General features: G+C 36.7%; 2 protein-coding genes across 2 annotated transcripts; one reads left to right on the top strand and one right to left on the bottom strand.

The window, feature by feature from the left end:
- Positions 1-968: 968 nt before the first annotated feature.
- On the bottom strand, positions 969-4550 carry LOC306872121 (uncharacterized protein). The gene is made up of 6 exons (XM_079420528.1): positions 4403-4550; positions 3976-4296; positions 3093-3209; positions 2918-3016; positions 1668-1723; positions 969-1551 (listed from the first exon to the last, which is right to left on the bottom strand). The coding sequence occupies exons 1-6, from the start codon at positions 4461-4463 to the stop codon at positions 1303-1305; spliced, it is 903 nt and encodes a 300-aa protein (XP_079276654.1). The 5' UTR covers positions 4464-4550; the 3' UTR covers positions 969-1302.
- Positions 4551-9180: 4630 nt separating this feature from the next.
- On the top strand, positions 9181-13056 carry LOC306872591 (polymeric immunoglobulin receptor-like). Its single transcript, XM_079421207.1, has 5 exons — positions 9181-9331; positions 9419-10131; positions 10301-10618; positions 10693-10968; positions 11704-13056. The coding sequence occupies exons 2-5, from the start codon at positions 9843-9845 to the stop codon at positions 11856-11858; spliced, it is 1038 nt and encodes a 345-aa protein (XP_079277333.1). The 5' UTR covers positions 9181-9331; positions 9419-9842; the 3' UTR covers positions 11859-13056.
- Positions 13057-17325: the final 4269 nt, after the last annotated feature.

The raw sequence follows: 17325 nt of genomic DNA, 5'->3' as shown, positions 1-17325 counted from the left end.
TTCCATGTGTCCAAGATTAAACCTGTGTTTTATGCACGCATAAATCCGCCAGCCCCGGTTCCCCCACCGCCGCGACTCGTAGAAGGGGAACCCGCCTATTCGGTCAATCGTATTCTGGACTCTAGGCGGAGGGGACGCGGATTCCAGTACTTGGTGGACTGGGAAGGTTACGGTCCGGAGGAGAGAAGTTGGGTACCTGCTAGAGACATTCTGGATCACTCCCTTATTGATGATTACAATCGACAGGTAAGGGAGTCTGGGAACGCCAGGAGGCGTTCCTAGGAGGGAGGGTACTGTCACGGTTCATGAATTCACTGGTTTCTTCATGTCTCGTGCATTGTTGTTCTCTGTGTGTGTGTGTGTGTATGTGTGAGTGGGCGTCGCCGCTCAGTGCTCATCAGCGCGCCAGCTGATCTCATTACCCGCACCAGCTGCTGCCAATCCACTCACCTATAAAGTCTCACCGCACTCTCCTGTCTTTGTCAGATCGTTGGTTGATGTCCTCTGTGTGTCTTCGCGTGTCGTCTGCTGCCTGGTTCCTGGTCCGTGTTTCGTCTTCTTGGTTCGTCTCACCTGGATGTGCACCTCAGCTGGATTCACCAACACCACTCACCACCTGCACGCTGTCTGTCGAGTCCCTGCGCCACCTGCCCACCCGAGAGACTTTGAGATTCAGTTTGTGTCCTCTGACTATTTAATAAAGCATATTGCTTGCATCCTTGCTTCCTCCTGATTGATCCGTGACATAAAATTGATAGCTCGCAATTATTCTGTAATGTTGAATGCTATAGTCAGTGGTTTAAATATTAGGGGGGGAAACTATTTCATAGAGACATCAGTAGTATTGGTAGTGGCCTTCAGTCATACAAAAAGATGCCATTACACAAATATTTAAAATATACTCTCTTTATGTTGTCCGTACATTAATTTGAAGATTGAATGTGAAATTATCGCAACAAAGTATATTTAAAAACTTTAATGTCAGGTGGGATTAATCGTGATTAATCGCGATTAATTTCAGAAAAAAATGTGCGATGAATTAGTTATTTTTTTTTATCAATTGACAGCACTGATATATACAAAATAGTTTGCTGTATTTTTACAGTACAATTGTAATTATTGATTTACGGTACTTTTGTAAATTTACAGTCTTACTGGCAACCAAAATTGCCAGTAAGTTACAGCAAATTTTACAGTTTTTTTTTTTTTACAGTGTACTGCACCAAGTTTATGCAACATTCATATGCAACAAAAGTCTAAAGAAAAAAAAGGGTTGATCTTTTGCTGATGAGGCTTTAGTGTTCAGTCCATTGATTGATAAATACTGTGATAGATGGACTCTTGAAGAGAATCAGCGGTGAGACTCTGATAAATGTAACTCTGTCTACTGGGGTTCATTTCTGTGTAGATCTGATCTGGATTCACACCATTTCTCACTGCAGCAGCAACATTCATGTAGTCGAGGTCTGTGTCGAGTGCTTCAGTGTTTGCAGTAGAACCGTCATTATTCTGAGCTGTGTGAGAGTTTGAGACGACAGCTGGGGTTTCTGTCTGTAAATTGGAAGAAGGAAGATTTGAGTAAGAATGTGAACCTTGGCACTGACTTGAGAAGAACCAAGTTTATGATGAAATAAACTATAGCAATTTTAAAGATGATCCTGACTCACCTCTTCTCCGTTTCTTAATGTCAGATGAAGCCCTTCAGCGGAGAAGGAAACCAGACCTGTGATAGATGAATGCTATTTTAGTTTTAAAACGTCTAGTAACTGAATTCAGTTCTTCACTTAAGCCTTTTTTTTTTTGAAAAAAAGTGCAGAAAATAAACACTTGTGTCAGGTTCATTTCATCTCATTGGACCACATTAATCAGCAGCTGCAGTGGTGTAGGTCGGAGAGTAATGCGCTGGGGTAAAGCATAAAATGCGATCGACTAGGGTTTAAATCAATCTTTTGCCGATCTCTGTTTTCTTCCTTTTCTCATCATGTCACATCGGAAAAGTGGAAATCAACTGCCTAACCAGTGTTTAATAATAATGTATTAATTAGATAGGTTTAGTGTTACTACAGTAATTCCACTAAAATATTCATTTGTGGACTGAAAAGTATTCTAACTGATTGTTGTCGCACAGTGTTTCTCCTGTTTTCCGCATCAGTGTTGTTGAGAACGGCAGCGCAGATTCATCTGCCTTTAAACTCTAGTTTAAATCCCTCTCCGACCTACGCCACCGCAGACGCTGATTGACGTGGTCCAACGAGATGAAATGAACCTGACATGAGTGGTTATTTTTCCGCATTTTAATTTTTTTCTCTAAATTTAATGACATTTTTTCTCATAATTTAACGAGTTTATTCTCAACATTTTATTTAGACTTTTTTCTAGAAATCTAACAAGTTTTTTCTCGAAATTTAACGACTTTAATCTCAAGATGGTTTTATTTTTTTTTTATTGCTTGGCCCTAATCCTCTTCCACACTATGTTGACTGAATCAGGGTTATTATTGTAGTTAAATAAACCCATTTAAAAAAAGTGTTACTTGAAAGAAACATTAACTGTAATAAATAATTTAAAAAATATATATTTTCTTTTAGTTGCCAACATCTCTCATTTTCATTTAGTTTAACATGATGTACTACAATAAACAAAACTGAAATGGAAATTAATAATAATAAAGAAACTACACAGCCATATTTAAAAAAACAAACAAACAACAAAACTAATAAAAATGATAAAAACACACACCAATGTTACTAAAACTTTAAAACTGAGATGAAAACGTAAAATATAAAGATGGACAGCAATTCAAAATATCAATAAAACCTAGAATCTCAGTGGTACTAAAATAAGACTGATCTGAATGTAGATAGATGTAGATTTAATTCATTCATTCATTCATTTATATATGCTTCATAAATATTACCACACGTCTTTTTCTTCCGTACAGCAACAATAAGCAATACAGCACAGACCAGGAGCACAACCAAACCTCCTGCTGTGATGATGCTGATGACAAATGAACCTGAAAATACAAAATAAACCACTGTGTATGAGAGAAACATGAGCAGTGAGTGTGTGGGATGTGGAGAGGTGTTTACCTGAGTCAGGTGGAGACGTCTGTGCTAACAGGGTTTGATGAGTCAGAGGAGCTGTTGAAACACATGTGCTTGTTTTTGAAAACAGGCTGATGGTTGGAGCTTCAGTTATCCTCTCATCTAAAGGGATGACAATAAAGATGGACTAGTTCAGTTGTACATTAATACATTACAATAAAATGTGTGTTATCCCATTGGTTTTCATGCAATATGAAGCAATATCGCCAAGAATATGATGTATAAAGAGTGATGTAAAAATATGAAACTAAAGTCTAAAATATCTAATAAATAAATAAAATATTCTAAAAAAATTTGTTCTTCCATTTGTGTTGGGATCAATTTGACCTGCATTTTATTTTGTTCAAAATTAGCTGCACAGACAGAAAATGAATGACTACTTGTTTAATACTTGTATATTTATTTGTACCCTGAGGTGCAAAAAACTACAATTAGTTATATATAATTTTTAAACTTATTTGTATAAGTATAGTATTTACTCAAACCCTTGCAAGTTTAAAATGAGTTTGCCATTGATTATTTTCAGTGCGGCAACAGACTAGTAATTGAGATGCAAACAGCTAACAACCAATTACATAAATGCTCAGACTTTTTGACTGTGAAACTCAAATAGATGAAGAAACTGCAAATTCTCTTTGGATGATTCAGAAGATTGTTGGTGAACTGCATGGAAACCAATGGAGGTTGATTTGACCTCAACATAATTAATGTAGCCAAAATTTGCAGTCTTTCTAAAACACATCGATGTGTTGAAACTTTGCATGCACATTCATGACCCTAAATGAGAAAAGCCACATGCATACATGAGCAGTTACTGACTTGTTTTCATACATTTCTACAATAGGTCCATTTTTTAAAGTCACGTTACCCTGTTTAACGAGCAACAGAATCTCTGAATAGATATCAGGTAAAGTCCTCTCCACAGCACACCAGTATTGTCCCTCATCCTCTGTTCTCAGGTCAGTGATGCTGACGGTGAAAACTCTGGTCCTCTTGTCATCAGTCAGAGAGAATCTCTCGTCTTTAGCTGGAGATCCTGATTTAACCATGATGTTTTTATTTCCAAAGTTACACTCGCCTTTACAAAAATACTTTGAATTTGATTCATATCCAAATTCATATCTGCATCTGATGTCAAGTCTCTCTCCTCTTTCCGCTGTGACTGTTTTTGGAGCACCAACAACAACAACTGAAAACAGAAACATCATTAGACAGGATGATCACATTTACTGTATTAAGAAATCCTGATTGTAAAATATTAGACAAGTGGAAAATTAGAGAAGAGCAAAACTCACACGCAAAAGTCCTGAACTCACTGATACGCATGCAGGACCAGAGAAGAAAAAAGCTCCACATGGTGAGGATTTACGACACTTTTGACTAAATATAACTCATAAACACTGACAAATGTTTCTTTCTTCCGTACTGACAAGTGTATGGTGCAATACTTAACTCCTTTCCCTTCCCTGTTTTTCTTACCACTACACACACACACCTAGCATGTCTTGACATTACTATATATCAAATCAATATCAGAACAGATTTAATTCATTCAATTTGTTAACGTTATTATGCTGTTATTATTTATTATTACTGTTGCATCAAAGAGTATTTGGATACACTTCACTCACTTAAAAATGTGTGACTATCATTCCATCACATAAACTATCAAACAAACTCTGCCAGAGTGACATTAAATGACAATAATGACAATAAATAAGTTAAGTTACAATATGCTAATAGTCATGTAATAGTACCATAATAGTACCAAATGATAATAGTAACTCAAGAGAATGATCGATCATATATCTATTTACTCTCCAGTTTTTCTCTTTAGTCTGTTTACTCTCCAACTTGTACAAGGCACATTTTGATCATTTATTAAAACTAAAGTCTATGTATGGCTTACTTCTGCATATTAACTGGATATGAAAGTATTTTAGTCTCCAGAAATTACAAACCTATCCTTCAAATACCTTGTAACAGAGGGTTGGGACATGCCGTATGTACACTCTCAAAAAGGATGTGTTAAATAATAACTTTTTTTTTGTGTTATGGCCACTTCAGTGATTAACACTGATCAGAGTGTGTTTGGTCCCACAATACAGTGTGTTAAAGTAACACTGAAGCAGAGTTGAACTTAATCAGAATTTTAACAATAGAATTACTGAAGGAAATACTAAATTAGAGTTACAGCCTTAGATCAGGGCTCTTCAACTCGGCTTCTGGAGGGCCGGTGTCCTGCTGAGTTGAGTTCAACCCCAATTAAACACACCTGACCAAGCTAATTAAAGTATTCAGGACTATTTAAAAATTATGAACAGGTGTGCTGGATAAATTAGTCCAGTGATAAATTAACTCTCCCGGGAGTTTATTTGTCCACACTCAAGAGTGTAAAATTAACACTGAAGCAGTGTTGAAAATAATGAGATAATTAATTAATGAGATTAATTGAGTGATGATTGGCCATTATTGAAGACACCTGACTTTAACAGACAGAATCACCAAAAGAGAAAATCTAAATTTTTATTTCAGCATAATAGTGGCTAGTGTTTGCATTTGTTGGGCTCGTGACCTTTATCTTTTTTGTTAACATTAATTTTTTTTTTTTTTTTTATGAAACAAAAGCTTTAATTTAGACAAACAGAAATCAAGAATCAGTGTGAGATTCACAACAACGGTGACCATCAAAAACGCATCCATGGCTTCCATCATGCATTGTGGTATGAATAAATTATGAGATGAATTGTTGTTGTATTTTCTTTTATTTCTGCTGTTTTTATGTGATTTTTTAGTAGCTTGTTTTGTGATGTTGAGCGTTGATCTGTTTATCTGAATATGCTGTTTGTCACCGTTGTAGAGATTCATACATTGGTTCTTGAGGTCTGTGTGTGCCTAAACAAAACTGTTTTTTTTTAGAAATTTATTTTATTGTTTTTTTTGGATCAGAACAGTTTGAAAGAAATTCGTCGAAAATGTGCAGGTTAAACAACATCTAATGTTAAAACATTTCAACTGAAGTAAACACTGATCTCTATAATGGTGACATCAAAATTTAGATTTTCTCCTTTGGTGATTCTGCTTGTTAACATCAGGTGTCTTCAATAATGGCCAGACATCACTTAATTAATCGGTTACATTTTGATAGTCCACTTTAGACATTCTACTAATTATAAGTAACTTTGTAACTACATGTCAACTACATGTCAATTAATTCTTGTTAATTTGCAACTACATATCTACTAACTCTCAGAGTAGACTGTTAGGGTAGGTTTAGGGTTAGTAGAATAAGTTGACACCTACTTGCAAAGTGTCTCATAGTCAGTATGATGTATGTTGTGGACCCATCAAAATAAAGCATTCCTTTCAAGTCACAAGGAAGTTTCAAGTCAAATTCCAAGTCCTCAAAGAGTTAAAGTTAATTAGATAATTAAGTGTCTAATTTACATTTACATTTATGCATTTAGCAGACGCTTTTATCCAAAGCGACTTACGTTGAATTCAAGTTACAGTTTCTACATTTTATCAGCTCTTGCTTTCCCTGGGAATCGAACCCATGACCTTGGCGTTGCTAATTAAATGATGTTTGTGCATTAGTGATGAACACCTTAAATTAACGTTATTTATTGATTATGGTTCAGTCATCATGTGGTGGTCAGATTCACTGGTTATATCAGGAGTCTTATGGCTGTGAATGTTAGTTGTAGCAGGTCTGTGGTTTGCTCTTGTGGATGTAAAGCACAGAAAACAAAAGTGAAATGTGTGTAGTTTATTGTCATATACTAAAATCTCAGCTGGTATTCATTTACTCCTGTATGTGTGTGTGCGTTCATTTCTCACACTGACTCATTACGAGACGCGTAAGAGGAAGACCACGCTGTATCACATCCCATCTGAAACCGATATGAGACTCAGTGGCACCTCAAAAATCCCCATAACTGTTATACATCAGTGTTCATGATGCCAAACATATAATCATTTCAATTATAATCATAACATGGGTTGATTAGAAACAGACATGGACATTAAGGTTTTAGGTTTCACTATATTCAATAGTCCTCCTATTTATAAAGTACAAATTTTTCATTATACCATTGATAGTAGTCTTATTAACCATGAGCACAATGTAAATTGAGCTGTTTAAAATAGCTTTAGATGAAGTTAGACGCTGTGCAATCACACAGATTGGTAAAATTAAAATATATATTTTTTTTTATGCATAGGCATCACACTGGAGGACTGAATAATTGAACTTCATTTTAATTTATTTATTTTTGACCTCTATTTATTTGACTAACTTTATTTATTTTTGATTTACTGTTTTTAACCTTTGTATGGTGTTCATAATACAAGGGTTAATTCATTTGTTTACATTTATTTACTATATTTTTGGCTATTTTAAAGTTGACATAAATATTGTGATTTTCTCCTTTGGTGATTCTGCTTGTTAACATCAGGTGTCTTCAATAATGGTCAGATATCACTTAATTAATCACCTAATTATCTCATTAACTTTAACTCTGAACCAGAAACAAGAACTACAACTGACTTCAGCCAGTTGACGCTATCACACTAGCATACTCCTCCCTGGGCCTCTAGAGCCCCATGGAGTGAGAGCCCACTCCATGAGTGGCGTGGCTTCTTCCTGGGCGTGGTCTAGTGGTGTGTCCATGGCAGACATTTGTGCGGCAGCCGGCTAGGCCTCGCCCGTCCACATTTCACGAGTTCACATCTACAAGTTCAGTTCTCATGCCTCCTACAGGACTCTTCCTGCTCATAATTGGTCCCTCTGAGCCATTATTGCTCAAGGCCAGTTGTATCGGTTGTTCCTCTTCATGGCGTGGCGGGATTGTATTTATTCCCCATAGCGTCTAGCGACGCATTACGAGTGATGTATCGAAAGGGAACGTACTCGGTTACTTATGTAACCTCGGTTCCCTGAGATATGGGAACGAGTACTGCGTACCGTGCCATTCCGCTGCACGACTCAGGTCATCGCTTCAGTCAAATTGGCCTGATTTCCTATGGCGAAGTGCCCGCTTATATAGCCAGATGACCCCGCCCTTTCTGGCTGGCTTTGCCGCCATAGGCTCGTGCAGCGCCGCTGACGAGACATTGGTTCGTTTTTATTTACTGCACGATCTTCAGTCCTCGGAGAAAAATTAGAAAAATTATATGGTTCCCGTATCTCAGGGAACCGAGGTTATGTAAGTAACCGAATACGTTTTTCACTCTACATTTAAACAGTTCTGTAAATCCTAAAGTGTTGCTACCGTATATTTCACGGTACAACTCTGGCAACCACAGCTGCCGGTATTTTATCGTAAATTTAACAGATTTGTTTTTTATAGTGTAGTCATGAGAACTAGAGACGTAAACATTGACACGTAGTTTGATTCTCAGTAGGAAGATCAGAGACGGGCAGAACCCCCTCACTAGAAACTTATACTTTAAACTTAAACCCTTTGCATCCTGTAGATTTTGGACCATTGTTTTACATGGGCACTCAACTTTGTGATTAAAACACCTTATAAAACCTCCTCAGTAATAATGGGACAAATAATGCATTGTATTTGTGACCTTGTGTATCTCATCACACATGGTCAATTCTGATTTTAGAAAATAAATATTCAAATATGTCATGTCAACAATCCATGCGATGAGGTTTAGTTTCAACTGCTCCCTTTTCTTTATATGTATGTCCGTTTGAATGTGAAAGTTGTAGGTGTATCAAAATTTGAACAGAGCTGAGAGGAGATGTTCTGTGAGTAGTCAATTTAGTTTAGAACTGTTTTTACACAGACCTCTGTTATGTCTACTGAAGTTTTGCCATTTCAGAGCACAAGCATATTGATGATCGTTGTTTTTTTTTTTTGTTTAACAGCAGTGGTGTAACTAACAGTCACCCTGCGTGGCTCACAAATCCCTCAAAACATATTTACAAACTCAATCAACACTGCTAAATGGCTCAGTATCAGACACTGTATCCTCCAGTAGGTGGCGGTCTTTCAGTGTGATTAATGTGATCTTCAGTCAGTGGTGATGGTGGGAGGAGCCAGTAAAGCTGCTCATTACTGATAAAGAGCTGAATAAAGAGGAAGTAACTAAAGCAGACAGATGTAGAGACAGAGAGATTCACACAGAGATCATTCAGCATAAAGAAGACTGAACTCAAGTCACAATGAAGATCCTCCTCATCTTCTTCACTTTCTACCTGATCTCAGGTCAGAGCTTTTCTCTTTCATCACTGCAGTAATGATGCTGTTTTCTGTTCATCATCTTTCTGATCACAGTATCAATCTGATTGACAGATGCAGTGAGATGCTTTAGCGTCACGGGATATTCTGGAGGAAGCATTCTTGTTGATTCTGGGAAACTCTGGTACAGTGCAAATGTTAAATGCTTTAATAAATTACCTGAGTGGAGAACAATAATGAATAATATGAAACATGATAAATGGATCAGTGTTGGAAAATTTACGTTGCTTAAAAACAATGAGGGAAACCTCATGATCTTCATCAGAGATTTGAATGAACATGATGCTGGAGGATACTGGATTGGTGTTCTTTACATGTGGGGTTTAGATATGACTTTACATGTGGAAGAAGGTCAGTCATTTTTAGATCAAAGTCTGTGTAGTAAAATTCCTGATCATCGTTAAAGCCTGTTTAAAAGTAAAATATATTTATTATTATGTAAATTACAGATTCATGTTGTAAAGGATCAAAGAGAGTGATGGTGAATATTGGAGAAACTGCCACCTTCAGCTGTGAATATTCACCGAATCATGTTAATGATGTCAAGATCATATTCAAAGAAGGAAAAGACTCCATTGAGACGATCTACAGCAGATGGAAGAAGAAAGAAAGATTCAGTATTTCTGATGACAAACATAGAAACCTCTTCAGTGTGAGAATTACTGCTGTGACACCAGATGATGGAGGAGTTTATTTGTGTGGAGTTTGGATCAACAGAGACTCGTACAGTTACTCTATTATTAATACTGTTCATCTACATATTAGTAGTAAGTAAAACAAACACTCAATCAAATATTGTCTAAAAATGTCTGAAATGTGCATTTGCAGCAGAGTTGATTAGATATGATATTATAAAGTATTATCGTTTACATTATTTACCAATACAGAAATATTTTATAATTATTAATGTACAGTTGATCTGTTCTTTATTTAAAGTGCCTCCAGTAGTGAGACTTGAAGGAGAATCTGCTGAGATCATCTGTCCTTATGATTCAATCTATAACTCAAAGCCAAAGTCTCTCTGTAAGGGGAAGTGCTCCACTAGAGACAGAAATCCTCTCAGTGAGACTGTGAGAGAAGAGAAAGAGACCAAGACTGACAGACTGACTCTGAAAGATGACGTCACTGCAAGTGTCTTCACTGGGACCATCACTGGACTGACAGCAGAGGATGCTGGGAAATACTGGTGTGCAGTGACATTAGAAACAGACCTCAATTATCTTTACACTCATCTGATGGTCATCATGAACGAGGGTGAGGAAGGTTTATTCATCTGAATATGTGAAGCTACGGCTGTGAATTGATGTTCTTGTGTTTGTAATCATTAGAGCTGAACTTGACTAAGTATGAAGGAGACGACGTGTCAATCCAGTGCAAACATCATGATGAAGATCAGAAAAGCTTCTGCAAAGCACATGAAGCCTCCATGTGTGTGAAGGATGGAGTTTCATTGGAGACGATCAGAGATGATCGATTCTCTTTCAGTGATGAAGCATCTACTGGAGTCTTTACTGTGAACATCACTGATCTGAGAGAAGAGGATTCTGGGATATACTGGTGTGGAGCTCACGTCATCACTAAAGTGCATTTAAATGTAAAAAAAGGTAAATTGACATAATTTAATCAATATATTTGCTTCACTCTCAAGACTTCAAATAGAAACAAAATTGTTCATGAAACCCACAGTGAGACACAAGAGACTCAGGCGCACTTTGGTCAGAGCGGCAATACTACAATTAAGGTGTTTACATGCTTGTATATTTCGATTAAAATCGGCGTACGCCACCTATATTAATACGATTATGCTTGCTGCGATTATGAGCTTAATCGTATTATTTAGATCGAAGTATTGCATTTACATGAGGTAACATTTAATCACAATATTGTCAGAATATCATTATAATCGCATAGGTGCATGTAAACGCACTCAGTGATTAGCATTCCAGTTCAAATTGAGTGACTAAAGAATGGCCAGTCAATGTTGTTAGTATTCTCCTAGTTGCATTACAGGACTGCCCACATAAAACCCACATGGGCCCAACGGTTGCTTTGTGCCGGAAGGGGCTGGCCCACACTGGGCCATCATGGGATTAACGTGGGCAGCCCATAATGTTGGGTTTAGGTTTGGTGTGGGCTGGCCCTAGCCTACTGTGCCCGCAAAAAGCCAGCATAGTTTGCAGGGTTTACTCATACTTGTTTTGTAAATGTATTCATAACCAATAATGTTGAATAGAAAAGGGCTGAAAATTAACGTCATAAAATGTAGTATTTGTGTAGATAATATTTCATTCATGTGTAGCTCTTGTTTTATAAGTTGTCTGTGTGTGTTTTATCGTCAGGTTTCTCCATGATCATCATTATTAGTGTGTGTGTGATTCTGCTGCTGATCGGTGGATTCACTCTGGCTGTGTGGAAATTAAGACACGAGAGGCAAAGTGACGCTTACACACCGCCCAGTTCAGTCTACTGCACAGTTACCCACAATCCCCTCTGATGGGCTCCTGTACGCTGCTGTCAGTTTCCAGAAGCATGAAGAGTCTCTCAGTGACGCTACAGTCAGATTCAGTAAGAATGAGATTCACTCTGATTACACCACAGTCACTGTCTGAGACTCTACTAACTTACAGAGAAATCATACATTACACCAGTTGTGATGAAGTGCGTCCGGTGGAGCAAATGATACTGAGTGAGGTCTGCGCCACACACTGTGCCACACACTGGTCTCGAGTCCCACGGAGGACCTCCGGATACATAAAATAAGGAGTGACGGATGAGGGAGGACCAAGCCTGGGACATTTTAGTTTTTCGTGGGTCATTATTGTTATGCGGCAGTCGTTCGTAAGGGGCTGACGCTTACTTTTGTTTTGTTTGTTTTAGTATTAAAATTTAGGTAAATTGTCTTCCGGTTCCCACCTCCTTCTTAACTATAAACTGCATAAAACCAATATTTTAAAAGTAGATTTTTGTTGTTGTCTGAGGCATAGCAATAGGGCAGGCAAGGCAGGCATTGGTGGAATAGACGTGTAACAGTGGTGTAAGACGTGAGGCTCTTGATGACAACTATTGACACTATTGTTCGAATTCGCCTTCTGCCGAACTCGGTCTTCTCCCTTTTCTCATCACATGTCAGGTCAGAAAGATGTTTACTTTCAATAAAAATGAAATACATAATTGAAAAGTGTAAATTAAGTGCCTCATGGGTATTTAATAACAAAGAGTTTATTGGGTAGGATTAGGGGCAGGTGTAGGGAGGGCTTTATTTTACCAGTAAGGTGGCATCTATTTAATAATTTAAATAAAAATGTTAATTTACATTCAATATGTTATTACTGCATGCTGTTTTGTAATGCCACTATTTGCACTAAGTATAAATAACTTCTAACTACTATTTACACTTATTGCAAAGAAAATATAAATAGTAAATAGAATAAATGTATATAGAATCTATCGTTATTTGCACTTACTGCATATATTGCTATGAAAATATGCTATTTTCACTTATGCAAATAGCATCTAATTGCTATTTACTCTTAGTGTAAAGAGCCGCTGCCAATAATAAAAAAAAGGTCATTTAAGATGCTGACCATATATTTCTACCATATATATGGTTAGAAATATTAAGATTGTATTGTATTGTTTCTTCTATTATGAAGACATTTTGTTAATTAAAAAATAAACAATTTATGTTCTGTTGGATGTGTTTTGACTACTTTTGGTATGTTGTATCTCCAGGTAACAAAGATAATAAAAAAAAAAAAAAAAAAAAAAAATATATATATATATATACATTGATGAATTTTTCCGTGAGCCCCCACTTAATGTAGCTTCACCGGTTGTGTGTTAGTTTAAGACGAATTTCAGGGTGGGCTTTTTGTTTTATATTTCAAATGTGAAATGGCATGACGATTAAAACAGTATTAGCCTATGATGATTCAACTTTTCTTACTGATGAAATCAATGTTTCTAGGTTAAATTAACACAATCATCCTGAAATTTGTTAATAATTTGTAGATAATGTCTGCTAATAATACAAATGTTATTGTTTTCCCTTGAATCATCGACAGGACTGTTTTAAATATTCAGGTAATCAGGTCATTTCTTCTGAATGTTCATCATTTGAATGATTTAGCATGCGTTTCTAATTTATTATTGTCCAAATAATCAGTAGTCTTATCATTTTAGTTTAAAAATGTAATGTTAAAATGTTTGCTTTTTTTTTTTTTTTTTGCTTTTTTCCTATCCTAAATATCTCACAAAGTTTTTCATGAATGCTGGAGGTGTTTTGAGTTTGTGTGGAGAACATGTCATTTCTTCCGTCCAGCTATAAACCACAGAAAACAACAGATAGGGGTCAGGGTCTTAGATCAGTTTGGTTGTGCAGATTAAACAGACTTGTTCAGGAAACACGCAGGGAGACCACATGTGACTCAACTGACAGAAACAGATGGAAGTGGAACATGTGTGCAGATCTGCTGATGAGAAAGACAAAGATATGATCTTCTCTCTCTCTCTCTCAAATGACAATAGAACCAAAACCCAAATACACAAAGGGGGCAGTTTTTCTCTCTCCGTGCCTCTATATTAATGTTGCATTTATCTTTCAACACATGACTCACTGTCACTTCATTCTCTGAAGATCAAGTTTTTCTTTTTCGCTCAGTTTCTGTAATATTTTAGGTTTTGTTGAGTTTCCAGAAGTATGAAGAATCTCTCAGTTATGCTTGAATAAGGACAAGATTTAATTGCACCATGGTCAGTCAGAGCACAAGACTCAACTAGTTTTTGAATGTTTACATGGATATTTTGAAGAACAGTTCACTTATGTTTGATTTGGTTATTAACTTTCTTTGCATTTGCAGTTTCAGGAAAATAGGCTACTCTTAAATCTCGGACACGTCTATTTGACACATGCAAGATGAATTTTTTAGGGTGTTTGCTCATCTGCGTGTGCTCAGTGCGATGCTCTCCAGCTTGTGGTTTTCTTTTGATCTTTTTATATTCTTTGAGTCAAACCGAAACACTTCAGCCACCATATGTGATACAGGAAATGGTTTCTTTAGTAACGATGGACACAGACTTCTGCTCCAAGAAAAGATGCTGTTAATTTGTGTAATATATGAAAAATTAAAATATGGATTGTAAATATTCAAATTGTGGAAAGATGATGATTATCTCCATATTTTCAATGAGTGTTGTGCATCCATTTGAATATAAACAAACTTCGCGGGAGAATCAGAATTTGAACAGAGATCATAGAGTTTCTGTGAGTAATCACTTACATTGACTTACGTTTTTCACACAGAGCTGTTTTATGTCCTAAAAAATTAAATATGATGCAGCATGAAATGCATGAATGATATTTAATATACGTTCCAGAACTTGACAGCAGTGGTAATGATCATGCTTTTATTTAAGGAGAGACTGTCAATATACACTGATTGTTTCATAGTTTGTGAAAAGATGTTATGAGACTTTGTTAATACTGTAAACATAAAATGACAGTGGCATGTTTTTGTTGTTGTAAGCTGTCCTTGTAAGTGTTTGTGATTTCCTGTTCTTAAAGGGGGCATAACACACACAGTTTCACCCAATCTCATGTTAATTTTGAGTACCTATAGAGTAGTACTGCATCATTCATATCTCCAAAAAGTCATTAGTTTTATCATATTTATAAAAGAGCGATTCTCTCTGAAAACAGCCAAGCTCCTGGAGGAGAGCCGTGGGCGGAGCTAAAGAATGACGAGCACTTGAGCGCTTATCGTCAACAAAACAGAGACATTTGACGCTGTTTCACTTACCGTCTGCAGTTCCAAATCATGACCGGGATCTGTTATAGCTGGGACTGCTCCATCTTTCAGTATCAAACGAGGTGCAAATCCAGCGTCGAACTGGGCCTTGTTTATAAAACGTTCATCAACAAACACACTTGAGGAACTCTGTTGCTGCACCGTAAAAACAGAATGCATCCAATGTTTACGTAATGCTGGGTTCTGTGGGAAGCTGAACAAGGTTATCTTTCCCTCACAACCAAACTCGCACTTCTTTAGAGACATATTCTTCACGAGAAAGTCCCGTACAGTGCAGCTGAATGAAGCACATTGATGTGCATGCTCTTGCTCTCGCTCAGGTCGATGCGTGCGCGGGAGCGTTCTTCCGGGAGAAATGCCCATTTAAGGAGTTCCATCCTTCATGACATCATGAAGAGCCATGATCGAAAAAATTTTCAGAAACTTATAAGAAATCGGGAAGTATGTATTTGCCACAGAAATACATTGTTATACGTCCAAAACGTTTTTTGAAACTTTGGCCATGTTTAGCATGAGAATCCGACTCTTTTAACAGTGTGAATAACTCAACATGCATGAAAGAGCATTGGACCCCTCCTTTAATTATATGTTTAGTTCTAATTTTGTTGAACTCATGTCACGGATGTGGTCTTTATCCTCCACTCTGACTTGGACAAACACCACCAGTATCCGATAAGACACGGCTCTGTACGACGGACTCAATCTCTGTCCGAAACCCCTCTCCAATAAATGCTCGGACACAATGCTGGCTGGTGTAATCTTTCTTTTTCTTTACTGCAGGCTGTAAAATGAAATAAATCACCCTTTTAGTGGTTGATTTGCTGCAGGCATAAGTGACCCACAGCGTGCAATACACATTACATCTCTGTGTTGCGTCATCTCCTGTCTTACGGAACATTTTATCTGTCTGCAGTTCTCACACAAACCACACGAGGGCACCAGTACAACATTAAATTAACCATTGCTGAATTCACAATAAAACTAAATAAAATTATGTTACACTAATACAACCAGATTGTAGCATGCAGCTCCATCTAGCAGTAAATTTGAGCTTGACATCTGTTCAGTTTTTTAGTTTTATTGAAGTTATCTTGTGTAGTTGTATTGTATGGTAATTGATATAGTGAAAAAAATCGATTTTATATTATGTTGTTTAATTGCAAATTACACAGATTTACATGCCTCCTTTATTTTTGAAATGAAACCGTGAACCTGGAGGAGTGAACATTTTCATATGCTATCCATAATTGTAAGAGCCTGCTTTTTTCCAAGTATAGATGTATTATGATCAAGAGAGAAGGATAGGAAGATAACCTCAAGTCTCTCATTCTTTGTGTTTTTGTTAAACTGTCATCAGTGATGCTGACCAGAAACACAGGAGAGAGATGTTGTGATTTAAACACATTTGCCTTTTTATAGCACAAGTTACAAAACTTAAGGACGTCCACGTGACAGCTATTCTGATCAGTCAGATCATATCTGTTTCGTCCAAGATGAAGAACTCTTCAGTACGTTAACTGTTTTTGTTTTCTTTGTCCCGTTTTAAGTAACTTCTTCCTGATTAGTTTTACTAGAGACAAACTCCTAGACATAACACACCAAGCTATCTTTTGTACTCAGAAAAGCACTAAATATAACTAATTAATAATTAATTAATTAAAATATAATTGTATTGTACTATTGAATAAAATATTAGTTAATTATCAAAGAAAGAAATAAAAAAGCCACAATATGGACTTGTGTAAATGCTGTGAAACTGTGATGCTCAGATACTGTTATTTCCTTCTTACATTTCTGATTTCACCATTAACTCTTCACTTGAAAAGTTTATGTTGTTGTATATGGTATCATTGTAATCCTTGACCATCAAAACATAGGGGTAGACATCACCTTTTCTGTGTTATCATATTTGGTTCAGGAGATATGACACAAAATACATCATTTGGTTATGGCGGAAAGTAAAATGGTCGCCATTGCAAACACGAGGTGTTTTTGCGATGGCTCCATTTCTGAAAATGTTTAGGGCCGCAAACTATACAAGTGTACCAAATTGCATGCTTTTATGAAAAAGTGAACATATCACCTCAAATTTTGCACATATCACCCGGACTAATTATTATTATTATAATCTCTATGATTCACTGGAAAAGCAGA

Source organism: Barbus barbus (assembly GCF_936440315.1).
Source record: "Barbus barbus genome assembly, chromosome: 7".
Lineage (NCBI taxonomy): Eukaryota > Metazoa > Chordata > Actinopteri > Cypriniformes > Cyprinidae > Barbus > Barbus barbus.
This window is presented reverse-complemented; position numbering and strand designations above follow the sequence as displayed.

Excerpts from the sequence above, each read along its gene's own strand:
- LOC306872591 (XM_079421207.1), top strand. The coding sequence starts at position 9,843 with ATGGTGAATATTGGAGAAACTGCCACCTTCAGCTGTGAATATTCACCG. Across the intron at positions 10,132-10,300 it reads TGTTCATCTACATATTAGTA|TGCCTCCAGTAGTGAGACTT; the intron begins GTAAGTAAAACA and ends CTTTATTTAAAG. Across the intron at positions 10,969-11,703 it reads GCATTTAAATGTAAAAAAAG|GTTTCTCCATGATCATCATT; the intron begins GTAAATTGACAT and ends TTTTATCGTCAG.
- LOC306872121 (XM_079420528.1), bottom strand. The coding sequence starts at position 4,463 with ATGTGGAGCTTTTTTCTTCTCTGGTCCTGCATGCGTATCAGTGAGTTC. Across the intron at positions 3,017-3,092 it reads GACGTCTCCACCTGACTCAG|GTTCATTTGTCATCAGCATC; the intron begins GTAAACACCTCT and ends TTGTATTTTCAG. Across the intron at positions 1,552-1,667 it reads CATTAAGAAACGGAGAAGAG|ACAGAAACCCCAGCTGTCGT; the intron begins GTGAGTCAGGAT and ends TCCAATTTACAG.